General features: G+C 32.0%; 1 protein-coding gene across 1 annotated transcript; it reads right to left on the minus strand.

Annotated features, from left to right (window-relative positions):
• Window positions 1–49: 49 nt before the first annotated feature.
• On the minus strand, window positions 50–12,872 carry LOC133318943 (tubulin alpha-1A chain). Its single transcript, XM_061521563.1, has 10 exons — window positions 12,762–12,872; window positions 6,130–6,352; window positions 4,133–4,305; window positions 3,713–3,841; window positions 3,268–3,438; window positions 2,910–3,113; window positions 2,594–2,649; window positions 2,415–2,511; window positions 1,396–1,508; window positions 50–753 (listed from the first exon to the last, which is right to left on the minus strand). Exons 1-10 carry the CDS (start codon window positions 12,762–12,764, stop codon window positions 570–572), a joined length of 1,353 nt encoding a protein of 450 aa, XP_061377547.1. The 5' UTR covers window positions 12,765–12,872; the 3' UTR covers window positions 50–569.
• Window positions 12,873–15,364: the final 2,492 nt, after the last annotated feature.

Genomic DNA, 15,364 nt, shown 5'->3' on the forward strand with positions numbered 1-15,364 from the left:
TTTTTATTATATTTCTGTATTTTCAATAGGGTTGGCAATGTTTGAGCAATATTTGTTCGACATTGAACCGTATCTTGTCTAGTTTTGTTTTATCTTCTCTCGCTGTGAATGTTTTTCTATAATGTTCTACACATTGTTATCGATTGTTCCGTGTTCCTACATGTCTGTATCAAGGAAATAAACGAGGTTTTTTTTTTGTGTAAAATTGTTTATTGTGCATTCAAATAAATAATCGGTCATACATCCTCGTTAGAAGCACTTATCATATAAAATTTAGCTTATAAAATAATGAAAATATTAATATTCTTAAATCCAATATCTATATAAGTATTTGTTTAATTAATAAATGCAAATTATCCATCACTGTTACAGTCTCACAAACTTTACATTTCTCGTTGAAATCATATTTCAAAAGTTTGTACTGTTAGTAAGCATGCACACGCCTCTTACCGCTGATTATAAAATAAAAAAAATATTATTGAATATTCTATATTAAAGAATACTACCAAATGTTATTATTAGGGCTAGCAACACTGACACGATGGTAGGAATAAAGCAGTTTGCTGAGTTTAATATTCGTTATCTTCATCGAGCTCGCCCTCGGTGGAGTCGACTCCGACCTCCTCGTAGTCTTTCTCCAAGGCCGCCAAGTCCTCTCTGGCCTCAGAGAACTCTCCCTCCTCCATACCCTCACCCACGTACCAATGCACGAAAGCGCGCTTGGCGTACATCAGGTCAAACTTGTGGTCCAATCTAAAAATATAAAATTATACTCCTAAATGATATCTAAGAATCTCGCGAGTACAAAATGAAGCCATGTTTTTAGGATGTGCCTACTACTCGCCTTGATTATAATTTTTTAAACTTTCAGTGAGCACACTCATCTCGTATGAGCGTAATCACGGCTGCTAAAGTAACCGAAACGTCGGGAAAAAGTAAAATAAATAATTGTAGTATATCTGAAAAATATAGTTAACTATACCTAACCCTCTCGAAACTAATTTTAATGTGTGTCAGAACACTTTTTAATCTGTACTGATAGGTTGCAGGTTAAGAGTTATTACTGTAATGCAATGAATCAGATTTTTATAATTAACACTAATAAACATATTTTACATCGTTCTCATTCTTGAAATTTTTTTCAATATTATATGTACTTCAATAATAATGAAAGTACTATTTTGACAGTACAGATTATACACCTAGTTGTCCCTGTGTTACCCTTCATAGTTTCAAGTGAATATACTCCTTACAAAACTTTACCAAACTCCATCCTCTGATATTGTTCATTAGTTTAAATTTACTCAAAAGATATACCAGAATAATATTCATTAAATATTATAATTCTTTGTATTTCTAACGATTTATTTATTTATAATTCTCTTTGCACCGTACCTGGCCCAAGCTTCGGCGATGGCGGTAGTATTGGACAACATGCACACGGCTCTTTGTACCTTCGCCAGATCACCTCCTGGGACGACCGTCGGTGGCTGGTAGTTGATACCAACCTGGACAAGACAGATTAATAAAAATAATTGCCATAATAAAAAAAATACTAATTTATATTTGTATTGTAATAATAGTTTAGAAAACACGTCAGCTATAGTAGATGTTATATAAAATAATTATGTATTAATTTTAAGTAGTTATAATTAAAAAATTGCTTCATAATCACCAGTTTATAGTTAAATTACCTATAAGTCAAACTGACTGACGACGGATATATATTTTTAAGAGTATTTGTCTCAATACTAAATAAAATTCGTAGTCAAAATAAATTACTTAATATTAATTTTAAAGAGTTAAAAAAGTTATGTACACATACCACTTAAAGATATTCTCATCATTCGCGCTTAAATAGATAAGATACTTATTTGACTTAATCTGGCAATGATGTTAAAAAAAATACATTGCTAATGTCCTAAAAATGTTTAGGATCTGTATCCTCACCCTAAGTAACTCTTAACAGAGGCTTTAACAGTAGTAGTGACGATGCTAGCTTGTGCTGAGCGAATTGTAGGTACAAAGAAAATTTTGTATAGAACAAATTAAGAATTTGAAATAATTATTAAAGGACTGTTGTTTTTTTGCTTTAATTCTCGAACAAAATATGAAGTCTATTTTTAAAATAAAAAAAAATTACTGTAAAAATATATGGACTACAATAGTTTGGCAAATTCAAAGGTGCACGTCTCATAACTTCATTTTAACGAATAACCATTCAACCATTTTTGTTATAATAATTTGCAAAATACATATATATGATTCCCGATTTAACAGGGATTATTTGTTACAAATCATTTAACATCAGACGTTAGACATTAAGCAGAGCTTTATAAATTTGATTTACAAAAGTCCTTCGTTTGTTGATATATTAATGAATACTGAATTCATTTAACACATATATACAATACCTTGAATCCTGTTGGACACCAGTCAACGAACTGAATAGTCCTCTTAGTCTTAATAGTGGCGATGGCTGCGTTTACATCCTTCGGTACCACATCCCCTCTACAATAAACGGATAATTAGTGATTATTATTGCAGTTTTCTTTAAAAAGTCGTAACTTTAAACTAATTTCATGAATATTACCTATACAACATGCAGCAAGCCATGTACTTGCCGTGTCTCGGATCGCATTTCACCATCTAAGATTTGAGAAATAATAACATTAAGTAATTTATATTTTAGATAATTAAATGTTTATATCATTCAAGTCATTTGAGAACTACGAGTAATACAATTAAGTTAATAGGTTTAACTTATTAAAACTGGCTTTTTGCTATTTCATATTAAGTTGGCAACGTTTCAAACGAATGAAGCAATCCATCAAGCATCATTTTCCGCATTGCGGCTGCGTATCAAAAATATATATTCGTAACCCTTTTTGTGGTTATATGGGCTTTACCTGGTTGGCTGGTTCAAAGCAAGCGTTGGTGATCTCAGCTACAGTGAGCTGTTCGTGGTAAGCCTTCTCTGCGGAGATGACGGGCGCGTACGTCGCCAGCGGGAAGTGGATGCGGGGGTACGGAACCAAATTCGTTTGGAACTCCGTCAGGTCCACGTTCAGGGCGCCGTCGAAACGAAGGGATGCCGTGATCGAGGATACTATCTGTGTTATGACAGGAAGAAATTATTGTATTGAATTGTTTAGGAGTTAGACATCGAGTCTTACTTAATATTACACATAGTACACCTAGCAGGTGTAAGCGAAGACCTTTGTGAAGTCCCTGACTGTATGTTACTATTAATATTCCGAGTCAGACCTGGCCGATCAACCTGTTCAGGTTGGTGTAGGTCGGGCGCTCGATGTCGAGGTTCCTGCGACAGATGTCGTAGATAGCCTCGTTGTCCACCATGAAGGCGCAGTCCGAGTGTTCCAGGGTTGTGTGAGTGGTCAGGATCGAATTGTAGGGCTCGACCACCGCCGTCGATACCTGGTCAAGTACATCATCTTATGTGCCCATCAATCAATATATTACGTATCTTTATATGAAGTTCTATCTGTTTTTATTTCTACTTTAAAATTTTGTAATCACAATAATACTTGCTTTTTGTACCGTTCAATATTAATGGTTTTTAACGTCAGACTAATACATTTGAACGACCATTGTAATATGGGCATACCTAGTAATGTGATGTATCCTAACAAAAACAGTAAAGAGCAGTAATTTGCTTATTTGGTAATTTGCTTATTTTCAATCCACCAACCTGGGGCGCGGGGTAGATGGAGAACTCTAGCTTGGACTTCTTGCCGTAGTCCACTGACAGACGTTCCATGAGTAGAGACGTGAACCCTGAACCGGTGCCGCCGCCGAAGGAGTGGAACACCAAGAAACCCTTCATAATAAACATTAAACATATAAATTTCATGAGAAGTCACACAAAGCAGGTATTAAAAATCACAGATATGAATAGCTCGGACGAAATATTACGACGCAGAAAAGATTTTGTTTGAAACAGATGACTGATTATTTAGGTACAAGATGTGTTACGAGCCTTAGTTTCATGACACATGCCTCATAAGAGTATTGATAAAATTTACAAAAAATTAATCCTTTATTTGATGCCATACAATTCAATTATATACTTTCGACTTTGACGAATTCTTCTTAAGTCAATAATGTATACCTGTAGTCCAGTACATTGGTCAGCGAGTTTCCTCAGTCTGTCAAGAACGACGTCGACGATCTCCTTGCCGATGGTGTAGTGACCTCTGGCGTAGTTGTTGGCGGCGTCTTCCTTGCCAGTGATCAGTTGTTCAGGATGGAACAGCTGGCGGTAGGTGCCAGTGCGGACTTCATCTACGAATTATTGTTCACTATAAACTTTTAGTCCTTTAAACTTCCACTTGAACGATAACAAGTGTGCCATGTTTCGTCCCTATTCCGTTATCTTGTGTATGCTACGAAAAAAGTTCTTCAATTAACTTCTTATTAAGTATGAGGTTTTACTCTTTTATACAACTTCTTTTGAAGAAATATAACTTCATTTATTTGCTTATAAGTTTCCATTCTCTGTATGTTATACCTTGCGTATACGGAATTCACTGTACGGTAACGACAAATATGCAGATATGTCGAAAGATTTTCGCAAAAAATAATACGAATATAATCAAATTTAGCAAAATCGAGTTGATCGTCAAATATTTGTGAGCTTAATGAACAACTAAAAAACGGAATGTACGAGAATAATTGTATAAACATTGCTGCTTATGCCTTCTAAGAAAATCCACGAATCTTCGTCACTTGATTATTAATAACTTATTAACAGGACAATAAAACATTAGCTTTAGAAGTTGCGAGATTTGAATTGGAATCATAAAGATCACAACGTTATTACTCTCGCATCAAATGCCGTTGATGTAGACTGCACTCATTGCTTCAAGCGGTGTAATTGGATCCATTCATATCATATGAATGGATCTGCATAGTTTCTGTTAATTAGTTTTGCTGTGAGTTCTCAGACACATATTCACATTTAGACAAAGATTTTAGCTTATTTATCCTATGTTATATGTATAATTAGGCTGTCAGAAGACGAAATAGTTTATCTTAAATATCAGTTAGCAAAAAGCAAAGCGGCTGGCCGCTACTCATGGCTTAATTTTTTTTTTTTAACAAGTGATAAGCCAATTGTGTTGGCTTAATCGACAAAAGTTTAGTATACTTAGCCAAAGTTTTCATTTTGACACTAGACATCAACGTATCCCGTTTTCTCGTTCAATAAACTAAAATATTTCTGTAATATGCGGTCTTTGAATGAAAAACTTGAAATGCTCTGTATGTAGTGTGACAGAGCTAAAGTGTGGTAGGCATACAGATACCAGACTAGATTTTGAATTTCGAATCAAATAACTGAATTATTTCTAAACACTGCATATACTTCTATATAATTACTTAAAAAAATTGTTCCTTTAAAGTAAATATAGAGGTGTTTTGATAAAAACGATATGATCCTTCTTAGATCGTAATATTTTATTGGACCTACCTTTTATTTCATTATAATTCTGTATGAAATTAGACCGTTGACTTTCTTGTAATGTGATTTAAAACTAATTCGTCGTGTGCCAGCAACTTCATATAAATTCAGAACGACATAATAATACAGTTGTGGATCATTATTTGTGTGCTAACGATTGTACCTAATGCGTTCGACTTTTTCAGTTCACTGACCGATGAATGCTTAGGTTTTGGACCTAGAATTAGAACTCATTGTCATGTATAAAACAATACAAAATGAACTGAAGATGTATTTTAAATAACAAAAATATATCACAACGAACAAATTATTAATATAATTTACGCTGTAACAGAATATTTTAAATAAAAAACTATTGCTAAACTATTTATAAATAACTATGTGTTTCAATCTCGCAATATTCTAAATATGCATAAGAAATAAATTCCTTCATGGAAAAGCACGAGCTATATTATCTACTTAGCTGACACCCGCAATTTATTTATAAATTGAATTCACCTCAGAGACGCATTTACAGATTGTCGTTACCAAGGTAACTTTCTTATTATCGATTCGACATAGACACCTAGCGAGGTTTGGTTTTATAACATCGAGGGTAATTCAAAGAATATGCTAGTAGTAGTCACACAGTAGTGCATCTGACTAACCAACGACTGTAGGCTCGAGGTCGACGAACACGGCTCTCGGCACGTGCTTGCCGGCGCCGGTCTCACTGAAGAAGGTGTTGAAGGAGTCGTCTCCGCCGCCGAGGGTCTTGTCCGAGGGCATCTGTCCGTCTGGCTGGATACCATGCTCGAGGCAGTACAGCTCCCAGCAGGCGTTACCGATCTGAACTCCGGCTTGGCCGATGTGAACTGAGATGCATTCCCTCTGCACAAAAAGTCATATTACAATCCAACAATATGTTATTACCATCCATTATAATCAAAGAAATATTTATAAAACGTCAACTGAGTATCAAATGCATTAAATCTACTAATGATGAAGACACTCTACCACTCATAAGCTCGGATTTAAACTCATTTGTCTTTTTCGCTTTTAAATTCGAACTCTTTGCATGTGGATCTAACAATGAAACTGTGTAATTCAGTTATTAAAAAAAATATTAATGAATAAGAATGGTTTAAAAATGTCTTTCGTTTTATAAGGTAGTTCTACATTACTATATAAAGGTTAAAAAATACAAAATGTGTTTTGATTGAGACACATGACAAGCTAGCTGCTAGTTTTAATGATTTTTCAGATACGACAAAGAACAGTTTTAATCTATGTGTGCTGGCCATGAAAAAAGTATAATAAGGCTTTTGTGACTGGCGTACATATTTTATTATAAAATGAATGGTTTTACAAAGGGTTCATTTCCCCCTCGAATTATAAAAGCTATCTAATTATTGTGATGATTCAGGCTGTAATACATCGGCATGGCGTGCTTTCAGACTATATTCTACTGTCTACATGATTAATGAACAATTATTAATACAGTTCGAAATAATATTTATAAAAGAAATAGTTTCTGTCGTTTGTAAAGCAAAGTTTTCTGTACTTAAAAAAATATTACTCGCAATAAATTTAAACGTTTACAGCTACGACATTTTCATATTTTTTTTTTAAAAAAAAAACGTCATTTTATGTGACATTGAAAGTATAATGAACTGGTCATGTAATATTTCATTGATAACCATTAAATATGTATACGTAATGGTTCATTTAAATCAAGACTTATTTTTTCCTTTTGACTAAAAGTCATTTATGAAGTAATATTACCATGTATTATGTATAAAATAAAAATCGTTATAACATACAAAAGCAACCTACTATTGATTTCATTATATATATATATTTTAATCATTACTTTAAATTTAGATTTCTATCGACTTTTAATATTAAAATATAGTTAATAATTTAATCATTACATTCGTGATTTTTTGTTACAAAGAAATTATTATTTAATTAAATTGAACAAAATACAATTGGCACGACGGATCACAGTATGGATCAATAATAATAATTATAAAACGATTTCGTGTCACAGAGTCAGAATACTTTCAGGTATTATTCTTCATAATGTTCAAATAGCTTCTTCGTTTAAATTAGCGTTCGCATCTGATAACAACTCACGCATGGCAACACGCTATGGCTTGATGTACCAAGTTTTAGAATTATTAGGTTACGACTCGAATTACGATCGATGTTGCTATCACATAAGCTTCACTTACCATTAAATACTTATACTTATCTGGCTAGATATTAAAGCCATTAAAGATGGCAGATATTTTTTTGCATGCTTAAAACAATTAAAAGTCTAAATTAACTGGAATATTTGATAGCGAGCTTTTTGGCTAGTAGTTTTATAATTGTAAAGAAATGTAAAAGGAATATCAGTAGGTATCTATACCAATGGAAGCGCTTGATTGCGTGCTCACAGAACTGTTTCACTGTTTAAAACTCTTTGTTTCAATTTATCGAAGCGGAACGATTGTCATCTGACGATTGAAGACGAATGTTTGTATATAAGACGCCATTTTCCTATTAAACTAAAACGTATCAGTTAAATATTTTCTAAGTTAGTCTTCGTTGTATTAAACCTAAAATATAGTCAAAAGTCTAATGTAACAGAAACAAGTTCTCTCTGTCCAAATTTTTTTACAGTATGTAATTCAATTGTTTCATCAAAACTGATCCCGAATTAATTAATAGATTGTTCCTAAAAGGAATTATTAAACAATAAATTGTTAAAGCGTCTCCGCGTGGGCTTATAATTTAAGTTGGTAGTAGATTACATCTAATTGTCTTTGAAGGAAACCATGTTTGGGGCGCCAATCGATTTCGTTTTTGTCTATGGTCTTGTAACTAACTAATTGGCTATAATTCGTTCTTTAGTACATTTGTACCGTTTTAAAACAGAAAGTGGACATATAAAGGATGTGGAAGGTAGGCAGTGACCAGCATTTCTTATGTACGTATGTTTTAGTCGGAGGTTTTCATTACATTTCTGTTTACTGTTTAGATGTTATAGTTTTTAAGATAATAAAATGATTGATTTTAACTTGAATTTAAATTTAATGAAAAATATAGAATAATACGCGAAATAGATTCGAACGCTTTAGATATTGTATTCTACACACGATATTTATTCTAAAAGAAAAAATTAAACTAATATTTTTCACTACAATTGAATTTTCAGCAAAAAATTATTTTTTCTAGTATTTTGTAAAGTGAATTTCACAAAAACACACATTTTTTATCTAATCGAGAAGATTAAATTTCATTAATTCTGTTCTTTTTTTTATAATATGGCCGTCATCCGTGCAAAGACGTGCACAGTATATTCTGCCAGTGTCGTGTAGAATGGAGATTCTGTTATTTTTCTTTGTACTGAGTACTGACATTGACACTTGCATGAGGGATAAAGAGTACGAGTATACTTCTACAAGAAGTGTCAGATATGTATCGCAATATTGTTAAATGTATAACTTTCATTATAAACGTATTAAAATACATACTGACTTATCAAATGTATAGGTATTCGTACCACACTCTACCTATATACTTTCCTTTAAATGAGAGCTTTGGCAACATTTGTCGATAAGATCAGGAAGGAAAATTAAAAAATATAAACATAAATTATCTATATTAATAATTAAATATTAATTACCATCTGACTAACTCGACGTATTACTTGTTTAAATGAAAAGTTTTGAATAACTTTCTTTTAATGCTGGTATAATAATCCTTGGCTTGTTAATTATTTAAACGTTGCTCGGTAGGGAAAGTCCCCTTTTATAATATTTGCGATGGAAAGATATTTGAGAAGTGAGGGTCGTATGAAAATATATACTCATACCTTAAAAGCCGGAGGCTCTTGAAGGGGGATTTTTATATGTAAATTTACCCTTATGTAAACTGTATAGGATATTATTTTATTTTTTATTAATTAATTTTTACCTTATTTAATATATTTTAGAATATAATTATTTTTTACGCTTATAATTAATTTTTGTTTTGTTTCTCTTTTATAATGGTTCTAGAATGTTCCGTAAAGCTGTATCTATTAGGTCATGATTGCAGTCGACTCGGGTTCAACGAACGCACAAATTTTCATCGAGTTCTTACAAAAACTATTACTGAATAAAAAACGGTAAGAATGAAGTAAGCAATTACATGGATCTTCACTCGTCTATGAATCTACAGATTATATGGTCTGTTCAAAAAATTTCTGTTCAGTAAAAATACTAAATACCTCATATGTAGTCTTAAAGTATGATTTGAATAGTGTTCAATGAAGACACTTTTCACTATTATTGCTTTAAAAAACGATAGTTCCATAAATTTTTTTAATGTGTCTGGTTGTGATTACTAAGATTCATTTTTTACGTTTGACGCAGTGAGAGCAAAAACTGTAGAGCATTGTGTCTTTGGTCGGGCGAGACTTGAATCATCATAGCTACTGTTCATAAGATACACGCTTGTATTCAATACAGTATTATCATTATAATAATAAACAAGTCTATTAACTAATAAAATAGGTGAATCGTGAAAAACACATATTTTAAAGACGATTAAAATATGAAAATTCTGTTAAAACAAAAAATAATAATCATTAAGCGCACCAGGAGTGTCGACAACGTGTCTGTTGTATTGGTCTAGTCTACATTTAATAAGCCTCTTAAGTCTAGACTACTCTCGTTGAAATAAAGTAGGGTCGCCAAACTGCTTTCACGCCCAACAATAGCTAGTTATTCACTCAATCCTCGGTTATGTTTTACTGTGTCGGGTTTTGGGTCTAAGTTTTTCAGTCTATAGAAAAACAATATGATTAGTATGTAAACCTGTTCTAATAAACGATAATACTTTTTATGAAAAGCTTCCGTTATGATCAGAAAGGCGGTTTCATATAGAGCACGATTGAAAACTCCTTTGTTGAAACCTCCTTTAAATTTTGTCTATTTGTATAGTATTTTTCTCTTGCAACACTATCCCGTGACGTCAGCCTCTCCCAACTCAGCCTATTTACCAACCACTCTGTTTGCCGTCACTTTTGGGATTGTATTTCTTTGTATCATGTTTTCCTTTATTCGTGTTACTCAAATACATTCCCTATAACCATAATAGAATGTTATATTTTATAATACATGTATGTATGCATATCAAGTGCGCCGGTTTGTTAATGTACGAGGTTAATTCTCGATCTTTCTATTTAAAGTTCCCTTGTAAAAGTTCAGTCACTCATTAATATTGTTATTATTATGTATGAATCAGTGTCCGTCTGTTGTAGTAGCTCTGAATCAGATTCACGAGAACTTTGCTGAACAAAAATAAACAATCGTCCTTATAGGATTGAAGCAATTTGATAGTTCCAATGACTTAGTGTTATTTGAGATCTGTTTAACGAAACATTTTTCAGATGTTTTAATAACATGTAAATATGTGTTTAATATAATATTTTGATAACTTTTATTGATATTGTATTTCTATTACATGAAGAAATTGTCCGAATGAGCGGTCCGTTTCAGAAAATTATATTTAATAAATTGTTAAATAAAGTCAAGTGAAACGCTAATTGTTTTAGTCACGCTTTACGACGCCATTTTGAAAATATTTATCAATACGTAAGGTAAAAAATCATATGATAAAAACATAAAAAAAAATTATCAGTTGCATTCAGATATTTAGAAAAAATGAACAGAAAAAATATTTTAACAATGTTTAATACTTTGAGAAAAAGATGTCATTAATATTATAACTAACAAAAATATATAACTACGTATTTATATGTATGTATAGTATGTGTTTATTCGGTTATATGTGAAAGCTTCTGAGCATTGGGAATATATATCATAGTTGATTAGAGGATAATGAATCCTCGGGCAAAGAAGCGGTTGTCTTTTAGAACTGTATGCTAAATAATAAAAAGAATCCTTTACACTTTGTAATGACTGTTATGAACAAACTTCTTAGTAGCAGTCCGCGTTTAAACGCGTTGCAGGCATTGCTATTACCTTAAACATCATCCCACAACTCTATCAGTAAATAAATATGTTTCTTATGTCCTGTAAAACGATCTAGACGTGGAATTATAATTTTAACTTTAAGTATACACGTCGTACAACAAATACTTATGAAACAATAGTTAACGGAACATGATTCATGTTGAGCTACATCCAGACTTCATCCGGGGTGGGCGTGATGTCTGACAATGGTGGATCTACACAGACGCGGCGTTGATTCTTTTGTCATATACGACTTTCAGTTCAATTTTAATTATAATAAATTAAAAATTCAAAGTTTAAAGCAATTATAAAAAGAAATAACATGAATTAAAAATAAAAAATCTCTGAAATTACAATTTTCAAAGGGATAAATCAAATCAGTTTGTCAATAATGTAATATATTTTATGTCGGTTTCTATAAGAACATAAAAACTTAGGTTTCATTAATGATATTATTGAAAAATATAATAAAAAAAGCGAAGTTGTTAATCAACTCACTTAAACTTTACTGCATAGCACGCACAAATTGCTTTTCAAAATCCATGCTATGCTAGCTATTGTGTTTTAAAGTACTATTAATTTGTGAAAAACACGATAGAATTGTATTGTCATGCTGTATAGAATAGTTCACTTAATTGTTGTATTCTATTCATTACTGGAAGGGTGTTGAGACCTATAAAAAAGATTTTTATATAGGTCTTTCAATTGAGAAGCCCACATCGAAAGTAAAAAAACTGCTGTAATAATATAATTAAAAGTAAAGCGTCTGTGTACATAATAAACAAATTCACTTCATTAGCAACATTAAAATTAAAAAGGCTGTTGTAATGTAAATTATTTAACTTATATGCGTAAAAAAATATAGATTTCATTTATAAAAATCGTTAAAGCAATCATGAGTTGCTAAATTAAGTGAGGTCGCCGTGCGAGTCGTCTGTGCTTCATTTATTTCCTAGTTGTTTAAAAACACTTAACAGGTAATTTTAACCGTTCGTCTAACTTAATGTTTCTGGAGCCTATCTAGACTGGGAGTAATTTGAAACTAGTGATTTCCTATGAGTTCGTGAATGTGACAAATGTATTTAATTAAGCTTTGGTGTTGTGAACCTTCACCATGTCCATCGTTTCAGTTATATTTAAGATTATTTATGTCAGGTAAATCTTTAAAAACCATTTGTTGAGTTTACAAAAAAACAAAAAATAAATAAAAAGGCTTTGATGCATTTATAAACTTAGAAATCGTTGCTTGATTTTTATTTAATATTTTATATATAAAACTGTCGACTTACCATATTGTTTAGGATTCTTTTCTAATGTGTAAGTACTGAGGAGTTGTGGCTTGTGGCTTGTGGCGTGTTCGCAAGGCAACGCACCGGGCCGGACTGATGCGAGCTTCGGTCAGATCAGCTTTATATGTGACTGTATACAGGGTGTTATTCTGAACACTGTTGTGAGATATCACGAAGCTCATAAGCTATATATTATACTAATTTAATAAATCATAAAACGAGGTTTTTGTTGTTATACATAAACTATAAATATTAAAATCTCTAAAATGAGTTTTTTAGAAACGAGGTTAGAATTAATCGTGAAAAATCTCTTAACTAACTCACCGGTACTAATATCCGTTAGATTTCTCTGTACAATATATTTTAAATATGTTTAACATTCATGAGCTTACATCTTGTAACCTGTTTAATTACAGTGTCAGATCCTTCTATGGAAGGTAGAAAATGAGATAGAGTAATCTCTCCCCTAGTACGAGTTCGATAAATCTGCTAACTTCAGTCTTAAATCTTAATTTTCCTATGAATATCTGGTAAAAATCATATTTTAAAGCAAAATTACTTTCTAAATAGCGCTTTAATTATTAGTCTTGAAGTCGAATTAAAATAACGCAATCACATTCCCCAGAATAATTCAGCTGAGTCACCGCCGGCTACAGACTACAGACTCCAGATTAAGGACCCATCTCTCACCAAACACGTTGAACTGAAACATCTGTCACTAAACATGACTAATAACATTACTAATAACTAATGTTTATCCTAGAATTATTACAATTATAAATATTAATAATAAGTTAAACCAATAAACGAGAGTCTTTACGATTTACTTTCAATAGTTCATAGACAATTGTTTCTTTTTATACCCTAACTACATTAAAGTAAATTTCAAAAATATATTAATTTTGTATCAAAATTTGTCGGAACTGTACAATTTTATCCCTTTTCAGTCTCCCCAGTCGGAGGGTTAAAATGAATGGGGTAATATCGGAAAAGGATGCTGGGGCCTTGACCCTCACTGGCATTGTTGTGACGGCGAAGCGCTTGCATAACCATATATATATGAATGGCAGTGCGCTTACAATACCAACATATATAGGTTCTGACTTTCTGCACAGTTTCTAACAGTTTAAAAATAAAAATCGTTAACTTGTCTTTCATTTCTTTTCATGTTAAAATCTTATAGCAATTAAAATTACAATAGTTTTTATCGTTTAGCCTAAAGGGATATGTACATATTATAAAGTCAAGTTATCGACCTGGTTGCTGTTTGAAGTCGCTGAAAACTTCTAAGAAAGTTTCATAAACGTAATTAACGTATTAATGATCTGTCCGCGGTCTTTGTGAATGCGGAAGTAGGTCAGACGCTTTACAATCTAAGGGTGAATAGCTTCTGCACTGACGTACAACAGAGGCTTGTAAGGATCTTGGAAAATTGTTATTATACAAAGAGTACATTGAACACAAGACTTAGACCATAAATTAAAGTTACCTATATGTAGCTTTTCGCCTGACATTATTGTAATTTGAAAAAAATAATGAGAATAATTTTTGTACCTTTGGTGTTTAATAGAGAAAGGCTACAAAAAAGTATTTAATAGATAAAACATATTGATAAATTATATGTATAATAAACTTATTTATTTTTTGTTTAACAGAAAACATCGAGTTTAATTAAAATTAATTAGTATGTTTAATTATAAAAGTGATTTTTTTTAAATGCTCTACTATAAACTGTGGGATCACAAAAAACTATTTCATTATCATATTGAGCTAAAATGATTTGGCAAAATTTAACTTTCCACAGCCAGCAGGTATCAGGTGTGTAATGAGTCATAATTTGTGGAAGAAGCCAAGTAAAGTTGAAGGGTCCGTCACCTTGGTGGTAGAATTATGTAAGTGCAATGAAACATGTTTTAGTTGTATCTATATACATGTGGAGCCTTCAGCCTAGCGCGCGACGACAGATGTGATTAACTTACGCCCTTTTAGATATTACTAATGTGTAGGCCTTGTCCGAGTTGTTATACATAATGTTTACTTGTATCTAGCCAGGTTTATTTGGTATATCACTCAAATGAGTAATATTCGGTAATAACTACATTATTTATGAAATTTGAACATCTGTCACTATGTGAAAGTAATGTTTAGACTACTGTTTGCGCATTTTTTTATTATTTTAACTACATACACCCGACGTTTCGGTTCCTTTGCAGCCACAGTGACAGCTGCCACACGAGATGAAATGCCTCCATAGAGACGTAAAAAAATAAATTCTAAAATATTAGTTTAATTTAAATGAATAGTCGCGAAGTCTGAGATCTCATTATATGAATTAGTTTTTGTTAATTGAGCGTTCAAGAAGTCTTTCGTGTTTGTTTTAATTTCTGTACGCTACTAGGAGTAAAACATAATTAAATTATATACTTTTTAATTTGCTTCTTCGATTCTCATAATCATAAATATATTTTTTGTTATGTAATTCTTAACCAATCGATTCCCATCGGTTAACGACTAACCTACACGCGTGACTCATGCGATCTCATTTGGTCCAAATAAAATAGTTATCGGTAATTTTAACCAAACATGGCGAGCTAGTTAGAAAA

This window comes from Danaus plexippus, chromosome 10 (genome assembly GCF_018135715.1).
Source record: "Danaus plexippus chromosome 10, MEX_DaPlex, whole genome shotgun sequence".
Classification (NCBI taxonomy): Eukaryota; Metazoa; Arthropoda; class Insecta; order Lepidoptera; family Nymphalidae; genus Danaus; species Danaus plexippus.